This window comes from Perissodus microlepis, chromosome 18 (genome assembly GCF_051167445.1).
Source record: "Perissodus microlepis isolate ML-2025 ecotype Zambia chromosome 18, ASM5116744v1, whole genome shotgun sequence".
Taxonomy (NCBI): domain Eukaryota; kingdom Metazoa; phylum Chordata; class Actinopteri; order Cichliformes; family Cichlidae; genus Perissodus; species Perissodus microlepis.
This window is the reverse complement of record NC_140478.1, coordinates 26,291,328-26,310,756: the sequence shown is the minus strand read 5'-3', so window position 1 is coordinate 26,310,756 and position 19,429 is coordinate 26,291,328. Positions and strand designations below refer to the sequence as shown.

Here is a 19,429-nt window from a genome sequence, read left to right as displayed (position 1 = left end):
TTCCATTAATGATATCACTGAGTGATTGAATTCCTTATCAATTCTCACTGGCTCTGCTTTGAGAGTCACTGCCATCGCTAAACAGCATATCAAAGACATTACAGTAGTGCTTATGAATTGCATCCTCCGTGGTAAAATGGTTGTGCATGTTGGAGGTATGTCTCCTCTTTCCTGTGATCAGTTTGGGGTTGTTACTCAAGAAATGTCATTATTACACATATTACAAAGATGACTTTTCATAAAAGTAATATAGTACACTACTTATTTCTCTCAGGAGAAAATTTTCTACATAAAATGACCAGAAATTAAACATGTCCCATTTAACCATACACACTTCAGGCTACAGTCCCACTCGCCAATTTAAATCCCTATCCTGAGGTTCTCATCATCCTCTATGTGCACAGCCTAGATACAGCAAACTATGATCTCTTGTATCCTCCCTGCTGAACTTTATGTTTTTAGTCACTGAGTTGATGTGAACAGTTAAGGCTTCTAGATCTTGGGTTTTGATTTTGATCCATGTGTAATCCAAGTATCTGTACCTGTGGCTGGGTGCTTTCCCTTTGAAAGTGCCAAGAGCTTTACTTTCCACTTCCTCCATGTAGAGGTTGGCTGCAATGGGTGACACTGATGAGCCCATGGCACATTCATGTTTTTGTCTATTGAAACCCTCGTTGTATAGAGTTGGTTCTGTTTTGTAAGTACCTAAAGGGACAAGCCCCACTAGGGTTTAACTACCTGGGACTTTTTATCTGGTTTTGAAGCTGAAGAAGATAAGAGGTGAAACACCTTCATGAAACTGAAAGAAATCCAGTTGGTTTCTTTCCTTAGTTTAAGTTAGGGCTGTGGCTACCTTTACTGTGTGATGTGCAAACCATGTATGTGCGGTCAGTGCCTTTTAAATCATTTTTCATTAAGTTATCTGACAAATAATATGGTTTTATTTATACTCACAGAGGTTGTGCTTTAGTTTTGGTGAGTGAAATTCTAGTATTTCTTAGTCTATTGACACTGATCTAAGCAGCTACTGAATGTATGTCAGCACTTTGCAACCACATAGATTATGATTGCAGGTTTCTAGCCAAGCTTGTTTTTAGAGCAAAGGTGGGCAATTAATTTTCTCAGGGGACCACATGAGAAACTGGGACTGCTGTGGAAACCTTTAGCAAAAAGCTGGACTCACTTTGGCTCTGTATTAATTTTCTCTTTTTCAGCTGCTACTGATAAGAGTAGATATGACAATTAGACAATGAAAATGCAAAATGTGTACAGTGAAAACACCAATACTTTATCACTTAAGTGTGACGAAGTGGTCAAAGGGGTTATATAAAAAAATAAATAAATAAATAAGACAATGACACCTAGGGGAAAATTCACCCCTAAAGAAATCCTAAAGTCTTTTTAGAAACCAGAAAAGCTTACACAGGTTCAAAGATGCACAACTGAGTAGGGCTGGGTATCATCACTGATTTCTTTCAATTCCAATTCACAAGGTCCCGAATCGATTCGATCCACGATTCGATATGATTCGATTTGAATCAGTTTTGCCTCAGACAGTCAGAAATATTCTAATTCTGATCACGTATCAGTTCATATCCATATTTATATATCTATAAAAAGAAAGCTGACAATTATGAGACTTAATTAGAGATGTAAGCATCACAGCAGATGCCTTTATGTCAAAGTAACTGAGGATAAAACACAGAAAAACATGAAGGCGATTTTCCTTGCCTGGGATTTTATAGCAGATGACCTTAAAAATATTCTGCAGTAGATCAAAAATGAAAGAAAACCATTAATCAACATATGAACATTACCTGATGCTGCTGAAGTGAAGCAGAGCAAAGTTACAGAGGTGAGTGGTGCAGCTACCTTTCTTCACAATGGCTGGAATCAAAATAAATCGGCCATTCTACAAACAGGATGAAAAACTTGTCTCTAATAATCAGTTATTTACTATAGGCCTTCAAGCTGGCAGTAGTTAAACCATTACTTGAAAAATCATTACTTGAGGTATGTGATTTTCTCCAATCTTCAAACTTTCTTTTATCTCAAAAATCTTGAGAGTGTAGCTGTAAAAAGAAAGAAAAGCTAGCAGATCATCTGCAGAGAAATGGCTTATTTGAAGAGTTTCAGTCAGGTTTCAGAGCTCATCACAGCACAGAAACAGCTTTAGTGAAGGTTACAAATGATCTTCTTATGGCCTCTGACAATGGACTCATCTCTGTGCTTGTCCTGCTAGACCTCAGTGCAGCGTTCGATACTGGCGACCATAACATTTGATTACAGTGATTAGAGCATGCTGTAGATTTTTAGAAATGCAGTTTCTAGTCAGATGCTTACTATGGATGGCATTACATTGGCCTCCAGTAACACTGTGAAGAGCCTTGGACTCATTTTTGACCAGGATATGTCGTTCAATGTGCATATTAAACAAATATGTACAACTGCTTTGTTCCATTTTTGCAATATCTCCAAAATTAGAAATGCCCGGTCTCAGAGTGATGATGAAAAACTATTTCATGCATTTATTACTTCAAGGCTGGACTACTGTAATTCATTATTACCAGGATGCCTTAAAAACTCCCTGAAAAGCCTTCAGTTAATCAAGCAGAAAGAAAGAGCATATTTCTCCTATATTAGCTTCTCTTCATTGGCTCCCTGATAAATCCAGAATCAAATTTTAAATCCTGCTCCTTAAATGCAAGGTCTTGAATAATCAGGTCACGTCTTAACCTAATAATTTTGTAGTAGCCATTACAGCTCTTCACTCTCAGATTCAAGGCTTACTTGTTGATCCTAGAGTATTTAAAAATAGACGGGAAGGCAGAGCCTTCAGCTCTCAGGCCCCTCTTCTGTATAAACAGCTTCCAGTTATATTAAGGAGACAGAGACCGTCTCTTCTTTTAAGATTAGGCTTAAAACTTTACTTTTTTGATAAAGCATATAATTAGAGTTCAATCAGATGACCCTGAATCCTCCCTTAGTTACGCTGCAATAGATCTAGGCTGATGGGAGATTTCCATGATGAATTGAGTTTCTTCACACAACGTTTTCACTTACCATGTTATAGACTTCTCTGTCATCATTATTAATCTCTGGCTTTCTTCCACAGCATGTCTTGGTTTGGTCTTCCTCCCTCACCCCCATGGCTGCCCCTTCCTGAGCCTGATTCTGCTGGAGGTTTCATCCTATTAAAAGGAGTTTTTCCTTTTCACTGTCACTGTGTGGTTTGTGTGACATATGCATCCATGTGCATTTACAGATATCCAAAGTTAAGTGGGAAGCATGTGACCAGTAACTTTTAGAAGATATGTGTTATCATACAGGTCCCAGGATCACTGGAATATGTAGGGACAAGGAGGCCTCCTTGTAGAAGCTGGCACCTGTGGGAGCATGGACACTATATATACTGGTCTATATATACACAACAAGATCATAAAATGGTTGTGTTGTTTTTCCTTTTTACATGCAAGATGTGTGTGGGTTTTGTACATGTATTAAAGTCTGTCAAAGTGATTTGGTGTTGCTCTCTTTAATGTTTCAACCTCTACAAAGAAAACACATCATTATTGCAGTCAGTCTGACTAGACATTAAAAAATACAGAAAAATTAGCTTTTCTTGTTTCTCCATCACTGCGACAACTGCATGCAACACTTACGTGTACCTGTCAGTTCATGTGTTCTCCTCCGCTCTGCCATTGTTACCAAGCTATATATAGTTTCACATTTTGAGCTACATGTGAGTGAACAGGTCCATATGCCTTAACATGTTTCTCTCTTAGTCACAGTAACATGAACATCAACATTTTGCACATATGGTACATCAGTGAAAACTGTTGATCATTATAAATACAGTTATTTGTTTTCTTCAGGTCTGAGTGTTTGTTGTTGGGCTGAGCATACACCGTCTATGGCTGAGGGATGTTTTCAGTCTTAGTGGATTCTTGTCCAGTCTTAAACCTCCACCAAGGCACAGTGGATGTTGGAGAATTACATGAGTCATGTCCTGAGGGAGTATGACTTTGAGTCTGGCCTGAAATGATGTCCTGTAAATAAATCAAAAGTGCTTTGTTAGGAACATGTAATAGTCATGATCATTTATCTTAAATATGTTATACAATAATAAGCCAGGAAGTCTGAATGGAAGAAAATATCACAAACAGTGATGTCTAAATGTGGCAAGAAGAAGCATCAGCTTGGATCTGCATCAGCCGACTGGGTTGATTTTAGAAAGTAGTTTGTTAAACGGTGTTTGCTCATGTACCATTTGTCCCTACAGCTTGTTTATTAGCTTTAAGTTCATCTTCAAGTTAATAAAAACAATGTTTTCTGTTCCATTGTTTTTTGCTTTGTTTTACCAGATAATGTTGGTATGCACAGGGGACACAAAAGGAGAAAATAATTGCATAAAACCTTTGTGCCTGTACTACAAAGGTTTTATTTAAACAGTATTTGAGAAGGAAGTGCCATCTTTTGGAACCATGAATTGAGTAAGGTGGCATAATTACAGGAGAAAATAGATACACCCCAGTGGAAGACATGTGAGTGATGAAGCCCTAAGATATTAGCCACAATAGCAGGTCACCAACTTCCTCGCTGTCACACACATACTGAAATTACCTGACTGTTGACTCACAGTCTGGGAGCTATTTTTGAAGATGGTCAAACTTTGCAGTCTTTGCTTAAGTCTGGAAACTCTGAGCTTCAAAATTCTGGTGTAAATTCTTATTGAAGCTAAAGATAGTAACTACAGCTAACTACAATGAAGTGTGTGCTTCAATACAAGATGAAATTTGTGTACTTTAAGTAGCAGCAAGTCCCTGAAAAAAGAAAAAACAAAACAAAACTGGAACTTACATTTCATGATGACACAAAGGGTAATGAAGAGAGTCAAAAAGAAGAGAACACAAGCTGAAGCTGCAATTATGGTGGCTCCACTGGGAACTGTGAAGAAATCAAATTATTATATCACAGAAATTCTGACCAGGGTAAGTACTGGGAATTATTTGCAAAAAAAAAAAAAAAAACTAAACAAAATGATTTACAACAGGAGCCAATGTTTTACTGATAACTACAGTATTAAATGACATATGGTTGTGACAGTTTGCTTAAACAAGCTCTTTAAAAAGACAATGCAGATTTTTCTTTTAACAACCACTTACAGTCAGTTCATGCCTACATTCCGGTTGACTTAACCCCACTGACTGCAAATCTTTGGACTTTAACAAAGATAGTAGATAGACATAAGAAGAACATGCAAAAACCACACAGCAAGGTGTTGTATTCTCACCTGTCTCTGTTTCACAGTAAGATTTGAGCACCTTCATGGTTTGATTCCAGCTCACTTGGTTGCTGTGATTACAGAAAATGGTGTCTTGCTGCAGGTAAACACTTAAAGAGGAAAAAAAATGTGTGACCTTTAAATCATTTTCTTCTGCATGAGAGCAGCTTTTACTATCACATCTAAAACTACTGCTGATGTTAAAGTCCACTGTGCTGCAGGTCACAGTCAGGTTACAGGAGTCTGAGCTTTTGGACACAGGGTCCACTGTCAGGTCAGCAGGAGTCACTGAATCTGGGGGGGGGGAAGGAGTGTCAAAGTATTAAAAACATGTATATGATGTATCAAAATTTCAAAATAATGAAAAGAGAAACCTACCTTGAACTATGACCTTGTATTCAGCTATCTCTTGCTCTTTTCCACTGAGTGTTACTGCAGTATAATCTCCACTGTCATTGTGTTGCACATTCTTTAATAGCAAAGAGTATTTTTTTCTAAACAACTCAGCCCTTCCTTCATATCTGTCAAACACTACCTGATCACTATTAAAACCAATTTTAACTATATAGTCAGTTTTATTAAATTTCCAGAACAAATCTGTCTTTTTGTCAAGTTCAACAGTTTTCTTTACTTCCAGATGTAAGTTCTTTCCACGCAGCAGAAACATAGACTGGAGACCTAAAAGAACAGAAAAACAAACATGTCAGTGCTGGCTGTGTGGCAGGCAGAGTCAGACCCAAATGCAAGAGTTGGACACAAGAGGTAAACTAAAAGGCAGGTTTATTGCAAAGTACAGTATAATGCAGGCTGAAAAACAAGGAAAATAAACTACAAGTTTTCAGGGAGAACATGCTGCAAGGAATGACACAACAAAGCAGAAAAGAAGACTGAGATGGTACAGTATAATGAAGGAACAGGCAACAGCTCGGAAAATACCTGAAAATAATCAGCGATAATTGGACATAGGCAGTAGGAATGAATACAAAACACAAGAGACAACAGGTCACCAAAGTAAAGCAGGAAATCACTAACGCTGACCTGGACACTGAACTTGATACAGACAGAAGCCAAAACATGGAGACAAGAAGACTGGGACAGACTGAAGACAGAAGGGAATTACCATCATATAACAAGGAACCAAGGACTAGAAGCAAAATAACAAACTCAGAAGCAACAAGAAGCAATATCATACTCAGAGGACTACATACAAGGCTCAAACATAAACCATGGTACAAAAACAAAAAAAATAATCAGGAATAACTCAGAAAATCAGAATAGTGAGAATGCAATATTTATTTGTTTGATTTTTCTTTTTCTTTTTTTTACTATTGTTTAGTCACATCCAACTGCTTTTTGTGCGGACACTGCAGCTTTTTGTGGCAAACCTGATCTTATTTGGAGATAAAGCTTCCAGTCCACTTTGGATGGGGCACCTATCATAGCTAGAGATATACGTGAATATATCAAACCACCCAAAACACATCTATCCGCTAATTTTTTATGTATTTTTCCATAAACAAAAAGTATTTAAAAGGATGGACACATTTCTTTTCAACGCTGTAGCCTTGCTTACAAAGAGTCAGAGCTCTGTTGAGCCTTGTATTACTTCTGTAATTAATTTATGAATATCTTTATAAATAAAATTCTGCTTATTCTAAAAATTATAATTAATCTCAGCCTCTCCATGGCTGTTCAGCAGATTTATTAACATCTGATATATTTTGAGAATTACTGAGCTATAACCTCAGTAATTACTGTTCAAAATATAAATACCTTGGAGTACACATTGACAATAAACTGGACTGGGCTAAAAACACCACAGCACTTTACAGGAAGGGCCAGAGTCATCTCTATTTTTTGAGGCGACTGAGGTCCTTCAACATCTGCCAGAAAATGCTCAGGATTTTCTATGAGTCTGTTGTGGCCAGTGCGATCCTCTATGCTGTTGCATGCTGGGGGAGCAGGCTGAGGGTCGCAGATGCCAACAGACTCAATAAACTAATCCGTAAGGCCAGTAATGTTGTGGGGATGGAGCTGGACTCCCTCAAGGTGGTGTCGGAGAGGCGGATGCTGTCCAAGATAAAGACAATGTTGGATCACACCTCCCACCCACTCCATGACATGCTGGTCAGTCACAGGAGCACGTTCAGTGAGAGACTGAGATTACCGAAAAGCACCACTGAACGACACAGGAAATCTTTCCTGCCTGTGGCCGTCTCCCTGTACAACGCATCCACTTAACACACTGGTTACTGCTACAACTACACATGTTTCTTTTCCAGCTATTTATTAATGAGTGACTTATGTATATATTGTACTATTCTTAGTTAGCATATTGTCTGTCTTGTTAATGTTGGTTTATGTTGGTTTATAATGGAGCACTGTAACAAAAAATAATTTCCCCCAGGGACCAATAAAGTATTCTGATTCTGATTCTGAAATAAGTCTTACCATTATTATTGCTTCAGTTGTTTTTTTTTTTTCATATGATCTTATTCTATGTTTTATTTATCACAGGCCTTTTAGGTGGCTGCAATTAAACTCATAAAAGCCCTTTTCTTGCTTTAAAAAAATAAATTAATAACAATTAATAACTTCTTTGCCTCCCACCTGCTGTGTGCCCAGCCTGGAGGCTGCGGTCTGTGACCGGCTCCCGGTGCAGACACGGTTCCCCGTGATAGTGTTTCCTCACCTGGCTTATGTGTGCCCAGCCCAATTTTACGTGTGCGTGGGGGGGGGGGGGGGGGGGGGGGGTGTATGTATCCATGATCATTTATGTTAATGAGAGTGTGGGGAGTGAGTTGGAGGGCGTGGTGGGCTGCTTTTAACTATGTAAAGCACTTTATGGTACATCTTTGTATGAAAAGTGCTTTATAAATAAAGATTGATTGATTGATTGAAAAGAGCTCTGTGATCATTTTCAGAGATTGATTATAACGCAAGAAATGGCACCAGTGAACGATCGTTTGGCCTCGGTGTTTATCCTGTTAGACCTCAGCATAACACTGCTGATCACAACATCTTACTACAGACGTGCAAATATAGGAATAGGTATTGTTGCGTATATATGAAACACTGGATTTATTTTGAATTGAATTGAATTGAATTGAATGCTTTATTGGCCATATGCAGGTTGCCCCGCAGAGGAATAGGACCCACCCCCCGACTTACACACACAACAAAGACATCACATGGGAATACAGTCGGAGATCGGCAGCGTTACAGAGAAAACACTGAAAAAGTACACAACAATGGGAAAAGTACAAGAGGAAAAAAAGAGACCTCTCACGCTGGGCACCTATGGGAGGACAGCATGAGAACAGGAAACAAAAAAAACTCCTCTGCACAGAGAGCACATAAATATGGAAGAAATATAGTGTCATCAGAATTCAAGTATTTTTAGACATTGAATTTATAACACTGAATTTTTATCCTCCAAATTTCCCTGCAAAAAATTCACTTGCAAAAAATTCACCTGCAAAAATTCACCTGCAAAAAATTCACCTGCAAAAAATTCACCTGCAAAAATTATGGAAGAAATATAGTGTCATCAGAATTCAAGTATTTTTAGACATTGAATTTATAACACTGAATTTTTATCCTCCAAATTTCCCTGCAAAAAATTCACCTGCAAAAATTCACCTGCAAAAAATTCACCTGCAAAAATTCACCTGCAAAAATTCACCTGCAAAAAATTCACCTGCAAAAATTATGGAAGAAATATAGTGTCATCAGAATTAAAGTATTTTTAGACATTGAATTTATAACACTGAATTTTTATCCTCCAAATTTCCCTGCAAAAAATTCACCTGCAAAAAATTCACCTGCAAAAATTCACCTGCAAAAAATTCACCTGCAAAAATTCACCTGCAAAAAATTCGCCTGCAAAAATTCGCCTGCAAAAAATTCGCCTGCAAAAAATTCACCTGCAAAAATTCGCCTGCAAAAAATTCACCTGCAAAAAATTCGCCTGCAAAAAATTCACCTGCAAAAATTCGCCTGCAAAAATTGACCTGCAAAAGTGGTGAACTTGAATGACCCAAGCCAGAGCAATCAGCACTAGATCGAGTCGAGCGGCTCTCAGCCAATTAAATTACGCTGTTTGATCACATGACACCGTTAGCCAGCAGTGTGTCTCCTAAAAGAGAGCTGTTTAAAGGCCTCCCCTGCCTGTCTGCAGAGGCAGTTTTGAATTTAGGAGCAGCAAGATGGAAGCGGCAAACCCTGGCGATTCTCCGGTAAGTATATTGTTTTTTATCTTCAAGTTTGTCTTTTGAAACGTTAATTTTATTTAAATCCGTTGCTCACGTATAAAGTACACAGACGGGGTCTTTGCTCAACTCGTCTGAGGCGTGTCTCACTAAGCGCTACATGCTAGCATCCTGCTAACCGAGCTACCCTTTACATGCTGTGCTTTAGAAAATAGGATACTCGTTAAAAAAAATACTCCGCAGATATTGATAGATAGACGAACACTGCAAATATAATGTTGGAAACGAGAACGGCCTTTGGTGAAGGGGTAAAATACACCATGAATAAAGCCATAGAGTGAATGGCTGCCATGGTTGCAGAACGGCCTGATTTAATGACAAGAAAGGGGAAGAGTGAGGTGAAGTGAACCAAAGCCACAAAACACGGTCAGACAAGGCGGCAAAAGGGCAGTGATCTGTCCGTCAGTATGAAGTTGGTGTGTGCTTTGGTGAACAAAAACTCGAGACCGGTAGCAGGAAGATGGGAGACTCGTGTTTCACTGGAATAGTGGTGAATTAAAACATCCTTTGTTGGGGACATTTAGGTGTAAATGCATCCATACAGGCAAGACAGAGGCAGACCAGACAGTGAAGAAAACAAGGCAAACATTAGAAATATTAAAACGGAAATATAGGATTAATATAACATACAATTAGGGAAAATGTAAGGAACACAATGTAAATGATATTGTAAAGTCATTAAAACAGCATACTCTGATTAAAAGAAACATGTAATTGGGTAGGATAATAATAATATTAAAAAACATGTACAAGATGGGTATGTATACTTGTACCCAGAATTTAACAACTATAAAGTTGTAGCATGCCAGTACCTTACCCCATCCATTATATCCACACTTTCAGAAAAGGATATGGTCAATATCTTTACAAATACTATCTAAACTTAAACGGGATATTCCCTCTGCTTCTTCTACTTCTTGTATACACCCTCAGGGTTTGTGATCAGCCAGCGGCTGATATGATCATTAATCCTGTAAAATAATATTCTTTTGGTTTATGAATCTGTTTGCATGGATTTCTTAATCCGTTTCCACTGTTAGCAGAAGTTGTGCATGCAGTTTTGGTGTGCTGCTCTCCAAGACTACAAGCTGCGTTAAAGTTGGAAGTAACTGGCCGATGTTCCACTGTTGAAGATCAGCTGTGCCCATTTGTTGCACATTGTGGGAATGGAGAAGTTGAGGCCCTTGCAGGCTACCCACAATTTCCCCAAACTGAGCGATTATACATCTTGCGTCACTAAAAATACATTTTATTTTAATTTTATACATTGATTAATGACCTGCAGAATCTCCTCATCATATTAAGTGATTCATAATTGTCACTTTATGCTTTCTCCATCTCTAAAGTGATGACATCCTTGCATTACATACTTTAGGTTCATTTTCTGCAGGCAGGTTTCTGACAGAGAACAGGCAGATTTACACTATAACATGCAGCGTTCTATAGATGGACACATAAAGAAATGAAAAATTACATGTGTGTGCTAACTTTCTAAACACTTTGTTACATTAATGATTAAGTAGATAAAACACATTTATGTCGGCCTTGGCTCATAGTTCTTGTCTTTAAATTAACTTTGTGTGTGTTTCAGGTCCTGCACTCTCAAAGACTGAATGAACCAGCATTGCAGCCATGGGTCACTGTGAGCATCACAGGGAAGGTTGAAGCCGCCCACTGCACCTGTAAGGCCGGAGTCGTGGAGACCTGCACCCACGTCACTGCTCTTCTGTTTAATGTAGAAGCAACAGTGTTGATCTGTGGCACAAGGACTGTTACAGATGAACCTGCATACTGGGTTTTGCTGGGTAATATGACCAAGATACAGTCTGTGGTTGGCCGTAAGATAGACTTCTCTTCAGCTGCCCCAAAAAAGGCTCTTGATCAAAACAAACAGACCATCTGTAGTGACAGGTAAAAGGAGCCGTCCTCAAAAAAGAAAAATCCCACCTGCTACTGTGGAGGAGTTGTCACTGCTATAATGCCATAATGTTTTATCTAGGGGTCTAGATTTATGCCTGTAGTACACTGCTGTGTAAATAATTTGCATTTACTGAGTGAGTATCACTGTTCAAAAATTGAATAAAGAAACAAACTAAAATTTGCCTTTTTTTTTATTAAAACCACTTTGTAGAATCCATGTCACTGGAGCATTTTGATTCAATAAACAGTAAAAAGGTGAGCTGTGAAGACCAAGGACAAGTGCAGTTCACAGGTTTTCTGTCTAAGGAATCCCAGAAGATTGCATGGTGTCATTGCCCAGCAGTTGTTCGCAGGACATATGGACTCAACCTCAACAATCCCTCACACTGAGCAGCATGAAGTGACAGTGCAGAGGAAAAACTCCCCTTTAACAAGAAGAAACCTCCAGCAGAACCAGAACCCGGTTCAGTACCAGCAGCCATCTGGGTTTGGAGAAGAGAAACACAGAACTACCAAAAGTATATTTTTTTATGCGATTGACTGTTGTTGTAATTCAAGCCCTGAGTGTAGAGCAGGTAAGATATAAAGTTGCATCCTGAATTCCATGCTCATGCAGTGTGTTTAGTTTATGACTTTTTCACCTGGTCATTTCTTGATGAACGGATGGTCTTTCAGGATTGACCAAGCTGGTACCTTGACTCCGTTCTCTGCAAGATGTTGCAACAAACAAAATCATATGGAGACAATATTGGACACAAAATATATAACAATTTAGTTAAATGTAGCATTAACTCATAAGTCTTGCTAAAGTAAACCTTGTATTCTGATTCATCACAGCAGCAGTTCAGTTGGATGATGTCAGCAACTGCAGCAAGTGTCTTGCTGACTGAATAGTTTCATCTTGCATAATCTGAAACAAACACATAAAGACAGAAACAATTTATAAATTAACGTTCGATAAAATCTAAGGATTAATCATTTATTAGATACCAATATGAATATGTCTACCATAAAACTTGTGTGGAGCGAAGTTACATTCAATCAAGATGGTCTGGCATGCTACAACTTTATAGTTGTTAAATTCTGGGTACAAGTATACATACCCATCTTGTACATGTTTTTTAATATTATTATTATTATTATTATTATTATTATTATTATTATCCTACCCAATTACATGTTTCTTTTAATCAGAGTATGCTGTTTTAATGACTTTACAATATCATTTACATTGTGTTCCTTACATTTTCCCTAATTGTATGTTATATTAATCCTATATTTCCGTTTTAATATTTCTAATGTTTGCCTTGTTTTCTTCACTGTCTGGTCTGCCTCTGTCTTGCCTGTATGGATGCATTTACACCTAAATGTCCCCAACAAAGGATGTTTTAATTCACCACTATTCCAGTGAAACACGAGTCTCCCATCTTCCTGCTACCGGTCTCGAGTTTTTGTTCACCAAAGCACACACCAACTTCATACTGACGGACAGATCACTGCCCTTTTGCCGCCTTGTCTGACCGTGTTTTGTGGCTTTGGTTCACTTCACCTCACTCTTCCCCTTTCTTGTCATTAAATCAGGCCGTTCTGCAACCATGGCAGCCATTCACTCTATGGCTTTATTCATGGTGTATTTTACCCCTTCACCAAAGGCCGTTCTCGTTTCCAACATTATATTTGCAGTGTTCGTCTATCTATCAATATCTGCGGAGTATTTTTTTTTAACGAGTATCCTATTTTCTAAAGCACAGCATGTAAAGGGTAGCTCGGTTAGCAGGATGCTAGCATGTAGCGCTTAGTGAGACACGCCTCAGACGAGTTGAGCAAAGACCCCGTCTGTGTACTTTATACGTGAGCAACGGATTTAAATAAAATTAACGTTTCAAAAGACAAACTTGAAGATAAAAAACAATATACTTACCAGAGAATCGCCAGGGTTTGCCGCTTCCATCTTGCTGCTCCTAAATTCAAAACTGCCTCTGCAGACAGGCAGGGGAGGCGTGGAAATTGTCTTTCAGTTAGTCAAACGTTTTCCTTAGTTCGAGTAGATGATAAAATAAAATAAAAATAAATGGGATTTTAAGTAGGACTAGGCGTTCTGTAATGATCTCTATTTAGGAGAAAAACTTAATCACTCACCTTTAAACAGCTCTCTTTTAGGAGACACACTGCTGGCTAACGGTGTCATGTGATCAAACAGCGTAATTTAATTGGCTGAGAGCCGCTCGACTCGATCTAGTGCTGATTGCTCTGGCTTGGGTCATTCAAGTTCACCACTTTTGCAGGTGAATTTTTGCAGGCGAATTTTTGCAGGTGAATTTTTGCAGGTGAATTTTTTGCAGGTGAATTTTTTGCAGGGAAATTTGGAGGATAAAAATTCAGTGTTATAAATTCAATGTCTAAAAATACTTTAATTCTGATGACACTATATTTCTTCCATAATTTTTGCAGGTGAATTTTTTGCAGGTGAATTTTTGCAGGTGAATTTTTTGCAGGTGAATTTTTTGCAGGGAAATTTGGAGGATAAAAATTCAGTGTTATAAATTCAATGTCTAAAAATACTTGAATTCTGATGACACTATATTTCTTCCATAATAAATGTCCACATTACAACATTGGAGCACATGACAAGCCACAGGGTTGGGTAGGGGGTGAGGAGTAATCCAAAGGAAACACAGCAGTCATCCTGCACAGCGCTACCATTCTAGCGCGGCACACAGACCCGCCGTCTTCCCCCACAGGAAACATTCATTTCGTTGGTATGAAGATGATACCCGTTTATTTTTAATCAATGAAAGCAAATCATACCAACTAATTAAACTACAGGCTAAACTACAGCTCAGGATTTGTCCCGAGGACAGCAGAACTATTCCAAACTAAACCACCGTATAAATTATCTACAGGTGTTCAGTCAGCTATCAGAGCTGACTAAATAATATTGAGTTGAATTGAATTGAAATTGAATGTATAATAGTTTTTTCAAACAATACAAAAGAAATGCACAAGAAAAATAAATTTGTTATTTCCAACTTGGGTTTTCTCGTATGATTTCTGCTGAGCACCAGAAGACAAAGAAAATTCAAAGAAATAGCAATAATATGATTCTCTCAAATGAGCAATGAAGAAAGTAACATAACAAACCACTACTTGAGGGCTCTGTAAATCTTGTCTTTTCTGTTATGTCGCTGAACTGTTTTTTATTGATAATGTTTCAACAAGAAAAGAATGGTTCAGTGGGTTTTCAGTCATCATTTTTCAACAAGATGAGCAATTAAAAGGTTATTAAGCATTGCAAATGTATTTTCGGCATGTGTCAGTGTCAGAAATTGTATCAAAGAGAGAAGACATCCAATTACATTCAATCCCATTTAGCAAAATTAGAATGTTGGCAAAACAGCATTTTGGAGATGTGCTACATATGTACAATAGGATCTGCATTCGGAAAACTAAAACCAGCTAGAGCTGGGTGAGTCTCCACAAGACAGGCTTCATGTATTGGCAGTGTCTGGTCAAATTTTTATAAGAAAGAGGGAGACGATGGTGGAAAAATGCAATGAAGCAATTATGTTTGTCAAGATCGAGAAGAAGAATTAGACCTCCAGGCAAGGGGTGACCCCAGAATAGCCCATGTGGGGGTTGGGACAGGTCAGTAAGTGACGCACTGTGTCATGTATACATCATGTCAACACAGAAGGGTCTGGGGAGAACCAGCAGCTCTGGAATCCAGTACCCCAGATTAGGCAAGACCTGGAAGACAACACAATTTGTGACTTAAAGAGTCCAATGTACAAAAAAAATAAAAAAAAAAAAAAGGAAACCAAGAAGTTGCATCACTAGAGCCAATTCTAGCTGGAGAAAATGAGGAACCAAAATGGTCAGTAATACACAAGAGCTACCACCCTACGACAGAATGGCCACTATCTGTGGGGGGTTGTTTCATAAAGGACTGTGATGATGCTCTGAGCAGGCATAGCCCTGAATAAACTGGAATTAAGCCAAGATAAGATTTCCTTCCGGTTGGAAGAAAACATCCTTTCTTATCAGGGGAATGAAGACTGAAAACACTTAACTCTAAACACTCTTCCAGATGCATCAAATGAGTTCAAGGAGGGGGTGGTAAAAAGTTTCATTTACTGCAGATTGTTTAAATAAAGTTCTTAATGTCTAGCCCAATGAGTAGTAAAAGAAAATGCAAAAATATATATACACATGTAGTTGTGCTGAAGATAATTTAGGATTGACATTTGGCAGACTAAAAGCAGTTAGAACTGGGCAAGTCTCCTCGAGAAAGACAATGGTGTCTGAGGGATACTAAAAAATCAGCTGGAGGGACATTTTGCAACTAATTAGGTTTGTTGGCAACAAGTCAGTAACATGATTAAGTGTAAAAAGTAAAACTTAGAGAGGCAGAGTTTCTCTGGAGAAAAGATAGGTTGGCAGAAAACTGTCCACAAATGATTGAATAATTTCAAAAAAATGTTCCACAAAAACAACAACAACAAAAAAACCCTCACACAATATATATATATACACACACACACACACACACACACACACAAAAGTGTGATTAGGGAGAGTGGAAACACATGAGAACACAGGTGGGACAAATGCACATGACGATACAGGGAAAGCAAAACTAAACGCACTGGACATGAGACGAGAGACTGTCCAAATAAAACAGGAAACATTAAGACACGTAGCTTGACACAGGGGCTGGGAAGAAGGAATGCATATGCGAACAAGACTGAACAGATGGGGAGACAAAGGGAGGAGACACAAAGAAAGAAACATGGAAACAGTTAAGAGAGACAAGACACAGAGGGAGAAAGAGAGGAAGCGAGAGACACTGAAGGAGAGAGAGCGAGAGGGACACAGAGAAAACGAGAAACATGACGGGCTGGGGATACGTGGAACATGTCATTAATTAATTTAGACATTTGACATAGATATGTGTAACGGAGTTAAAAATACATCTGAAAAACATGCACTTACCTGTTCTTAATTATTATTTTAAGTGTGAATTTTATCATTTTTTTTTATTGTATTTTATTTTGAAAACCCAGAAACCGGATCTCACCCTAGCCTTTCAGAAGCTGCTAAGGCTTCCGCTCCTCACAGTGCAAACGCCCGCTGTGAGGGTAAGTTCTGTAATGAAAGGCTCTGGCATTTTTATGGTTTCTGGTGTGAATGTTGTTACATAAGTTGTACATGTCGATGTATATAGGTTCATATTGATGTTAGAAAGTTTCTGTGTAACCGAAACAAAGGCTGGTTGCTGTTAAACAGTGTTTCTGCCGTATTTATCCTCTTTGGCAGTAAGCTTTTGTCAGCCCCCTAGTGGTTGCTGCGCATAGCAGGAAATGTCTTTGGATTTACTGTTTTTCTGTGCTTTTTGTGATGTTGTTTTACATTGTAGGAGCTACACTTGCTGGGACCATCAGAAGACACCTGTTGAGTGTGTCTTATGTCTTCTGCAGGTACGTGAGCTTGTTAACAGTCATTTTGCCTGTAAAGCACAAGCAAGTGAAGATGTAATGCGCTATTGTTAATTTGTCCACTAGAGGGAAATGTTTAGTCGGTGATACTTCTGTTATCCTGTTATTTTGTTTTATACGATTGTGAAATGTATTTTATTAGTCATAAGATTTCTTTTGTATACAAGTTCAGTATGACAGACTGTAAAATGGGAGAAATTATTATTTTCCATCTTTTCTTTATTAAAAAGTTAATTGTAAGTCTGTAAAGACAGCGCGCGTTTGCACTGTGAGGGAGCTACAATTGCTGGTACTATCAGAAGACACCTGTTGAGTGTGTTTTATGTCTTCTGCAGGAATAAATCGTGAAAAGCCAATCTTTCTAAGCGTTTGTGATTTTTGAAGAGCTGGAAGTGTTACATATGGAATATTTTAAAATAATTTCACAAAAGCCATTTCAGGATTTAAATTTATTATAATAAAAGACTGCAAAGCACAAAATCATTACAGTACACATCCTATCTGCAAACACTGGAGTTTCATTCTGATAGGTCTGTCTAGGCACAAACCTAATGCTGGAACAGCTGAGATGATTCTACTACAATGGCAAAAGCACACACCAGACACCAGAGCTCTCTGTGTGATCTCATGCACGAGGGAAATGACCGAGACGAGCGCTGTTCCTGCCGCTCAAACCCCAGTCACTCTCAGTCAGCTCCCCCGTAACACTGCTCTTTATTGAGGTTACATGAATATTCATGAATAATTAAAATATGACATCTTACACAGGCATACCTCTTTTTTATGGTACACAAAGCCTTTGCAGACTATTAAGGATCAGACATTCTATCATTATGCAACTGATTATATACCTCTAAGCATATATGAGTATATGTTTCAAGGCATAAATGACAGTCATAAAATGTAACTCTGACACATTCCGTTGATTCAACCGTTATTTTCTATCGATTTGAATCTATCTTAAGTACATTAACTGTGTTTTTCAAAGTGTCCATGAAAATACTGGGCAGTTTAGCACAAAAGTGATGAGTCTGTTACAGTTTAAGGGAATACGTGTAACTGGTGGAATAGAAGCTGTGTTGTTCATGGTCATTGTTAGGTTACTTCATGAGCAGCAGAGATTAATTTGAATTCATAGGGTCACACTGAATTCCACCTTGATGTCAGCTTTATACTGCTCGGGAGTTAGATATCCACGAAGAACAGTAAATTATGAAGCAGCAGCACAACTCAGCTGACCACACCCCATACACGAGCTTTATTTATGCTTACTACAGAAAGAAATTGGATTTATTGCTACGTGATTCTTTTCTCCACACTGAACCACTATAGTTGAGCATTGCGTTAGTTGCCAAATCCCACTAAATCCTCTGACTATACACATTTTCTTTCAAATCTGCAACAGCTATTTTTTCATTCCCTTGTTTTTTTTTTGTTTTTTCTGCTTGTGTTTTACAAAACAGATCTTCAAACTGAGTAAAACAATGATACTTTAGGATGAAATAAAGTTTCACTGCTTTATTACATATTACTAAGATATGAGGTTCGGTTTCAGCTTTAATAACACTGCACTTTTATTTATCTGTAGTATGTCTTACGTGTAGTCACCTAGATTTCAAAATAAATATACAGCTCCAAAAATGTATTAGCATAACTTATTAGTATACAAATTCATCCTTACCTTGTATTTTACATGAACACAAGCATAAAACAGCTCCAAAAAACACTATGCGATCCATGACTTCAGATCCATGAAATTACTTCAGTCTGGAAAAATGAGCCACTCCCTGTAAATCAGGATGAGGAATTATTGCAACTTCGTCCTCCATTCCCTGCTTTCTTCGGTGGGACGGACCATACAGGCATTGGGACGGAGTAAGAGGAGCCAAAAAGAGTAATCCAGGATGTGCATCCACGGTTATTTCCCGATGTCTCCATCAGATGTCATGGTGGGGCTAATAATTTTGTCGGTAAACAGAGAAAACGTTTGAGGGAAAGGGGAGTTTCTGTGGGTCGTGAAATAGAAGCTTCAATAAGGAAGCTCTGTAATCATTCATCCGCCTGTCATCTGTCATCATTACTGTAATGCAATCACATTCACAAAATGTGAGAGTTTATAGAATAAAACAATAAAATGTGGGAATAACCATTCGTATCACAAAAGTTATCTTCTAATTCTCAGTTAAATTACAATGAAATACAATAACAGCAATAAACTCGTTTTGTAAACCAAACGTTTTAATGCATGTAAGAGAATGTTTTTGTAAGTGTATATCATTTTGAATTGTTTTAAGGATTTCATCTAAAAACAAATAACAACAAAAAAGAGTTTTTTCTATAGAAAGCAGGTTTAAGAGACTGAAATTGGTATTATTTTGTATTATTACATATGTTGGAAACAAAAGATAAAGCCTCTACTGTATCATCTTTTTTTTCAGATAGTGGCACTGTTGTTTTGT

General features: G+C 38.0%; 1 protein-coding gene and 1 long non-coding RNA gene across 2 annotated transcripts; one reads left to right on the top strand and one right to left on the bottom strand.

Annotated features, from left to right (window-relative positions):
- Positions 1-37: 37 nt before the first annotated feature.
- Positions 38-18,709, bottom strand: LOC146368023 (SLAM family member 5-like). Its single transcript, XM_084912739.1, has 6 exons — positions 18,652-18,709; positions 5,663-5,962; positions 5,294-5,578; positions 4,861-4,947; positions 543-705; positions 38-77 (listed from the first exon to the last, which is right to left on the bottom strand). The coding sequence occupies exons 1-6, from the start codon at positions 18,707-18,709 to the stop codon at positions 38-40; spliced, it is 933 nt and encodes a 310-aa protein (XP_084768865.1).
- On the top strand, positions 9,450-11,653 carry LOC146368024 (uncharacterized). The gene is made up of 2 exons (XR_014797534.1): positions 9,450-9,522; positions 11,147-11,653. It is a non-coding gene; the product is annotated as an uncharacterized LOC146368024 (long non-coding RNA).
- Positions 18,710-19,429: the final 720 nt, after the last annotated feature.

Excerpts from the sequence above, each read along its gene's own strand:
- LOC146368023 (XM_084912739.1), bottom strand. The coding sequence starts at position 18,709 with ATGGATCGCATAGTGTTTTTTGGAGCTGTTTTATGCTTGTGTTCATGT. Across the intron at positions 5,963-18,651 it reads GTGTTCATGTAAAATACAAG|GTCTCCAGTCTATGTTTCTG; the intron begins GTAAGGATGAAT and ends CTGTTCTTTTAG. Across the intron at positions 5,579-5,662 it reads ATACAAGGTCATAGTTCAAG|ATTCAGTGACTCCTGCTGAC; the intron begins GTAGGTTTCTCT and ends CCCCCCCCCCAG.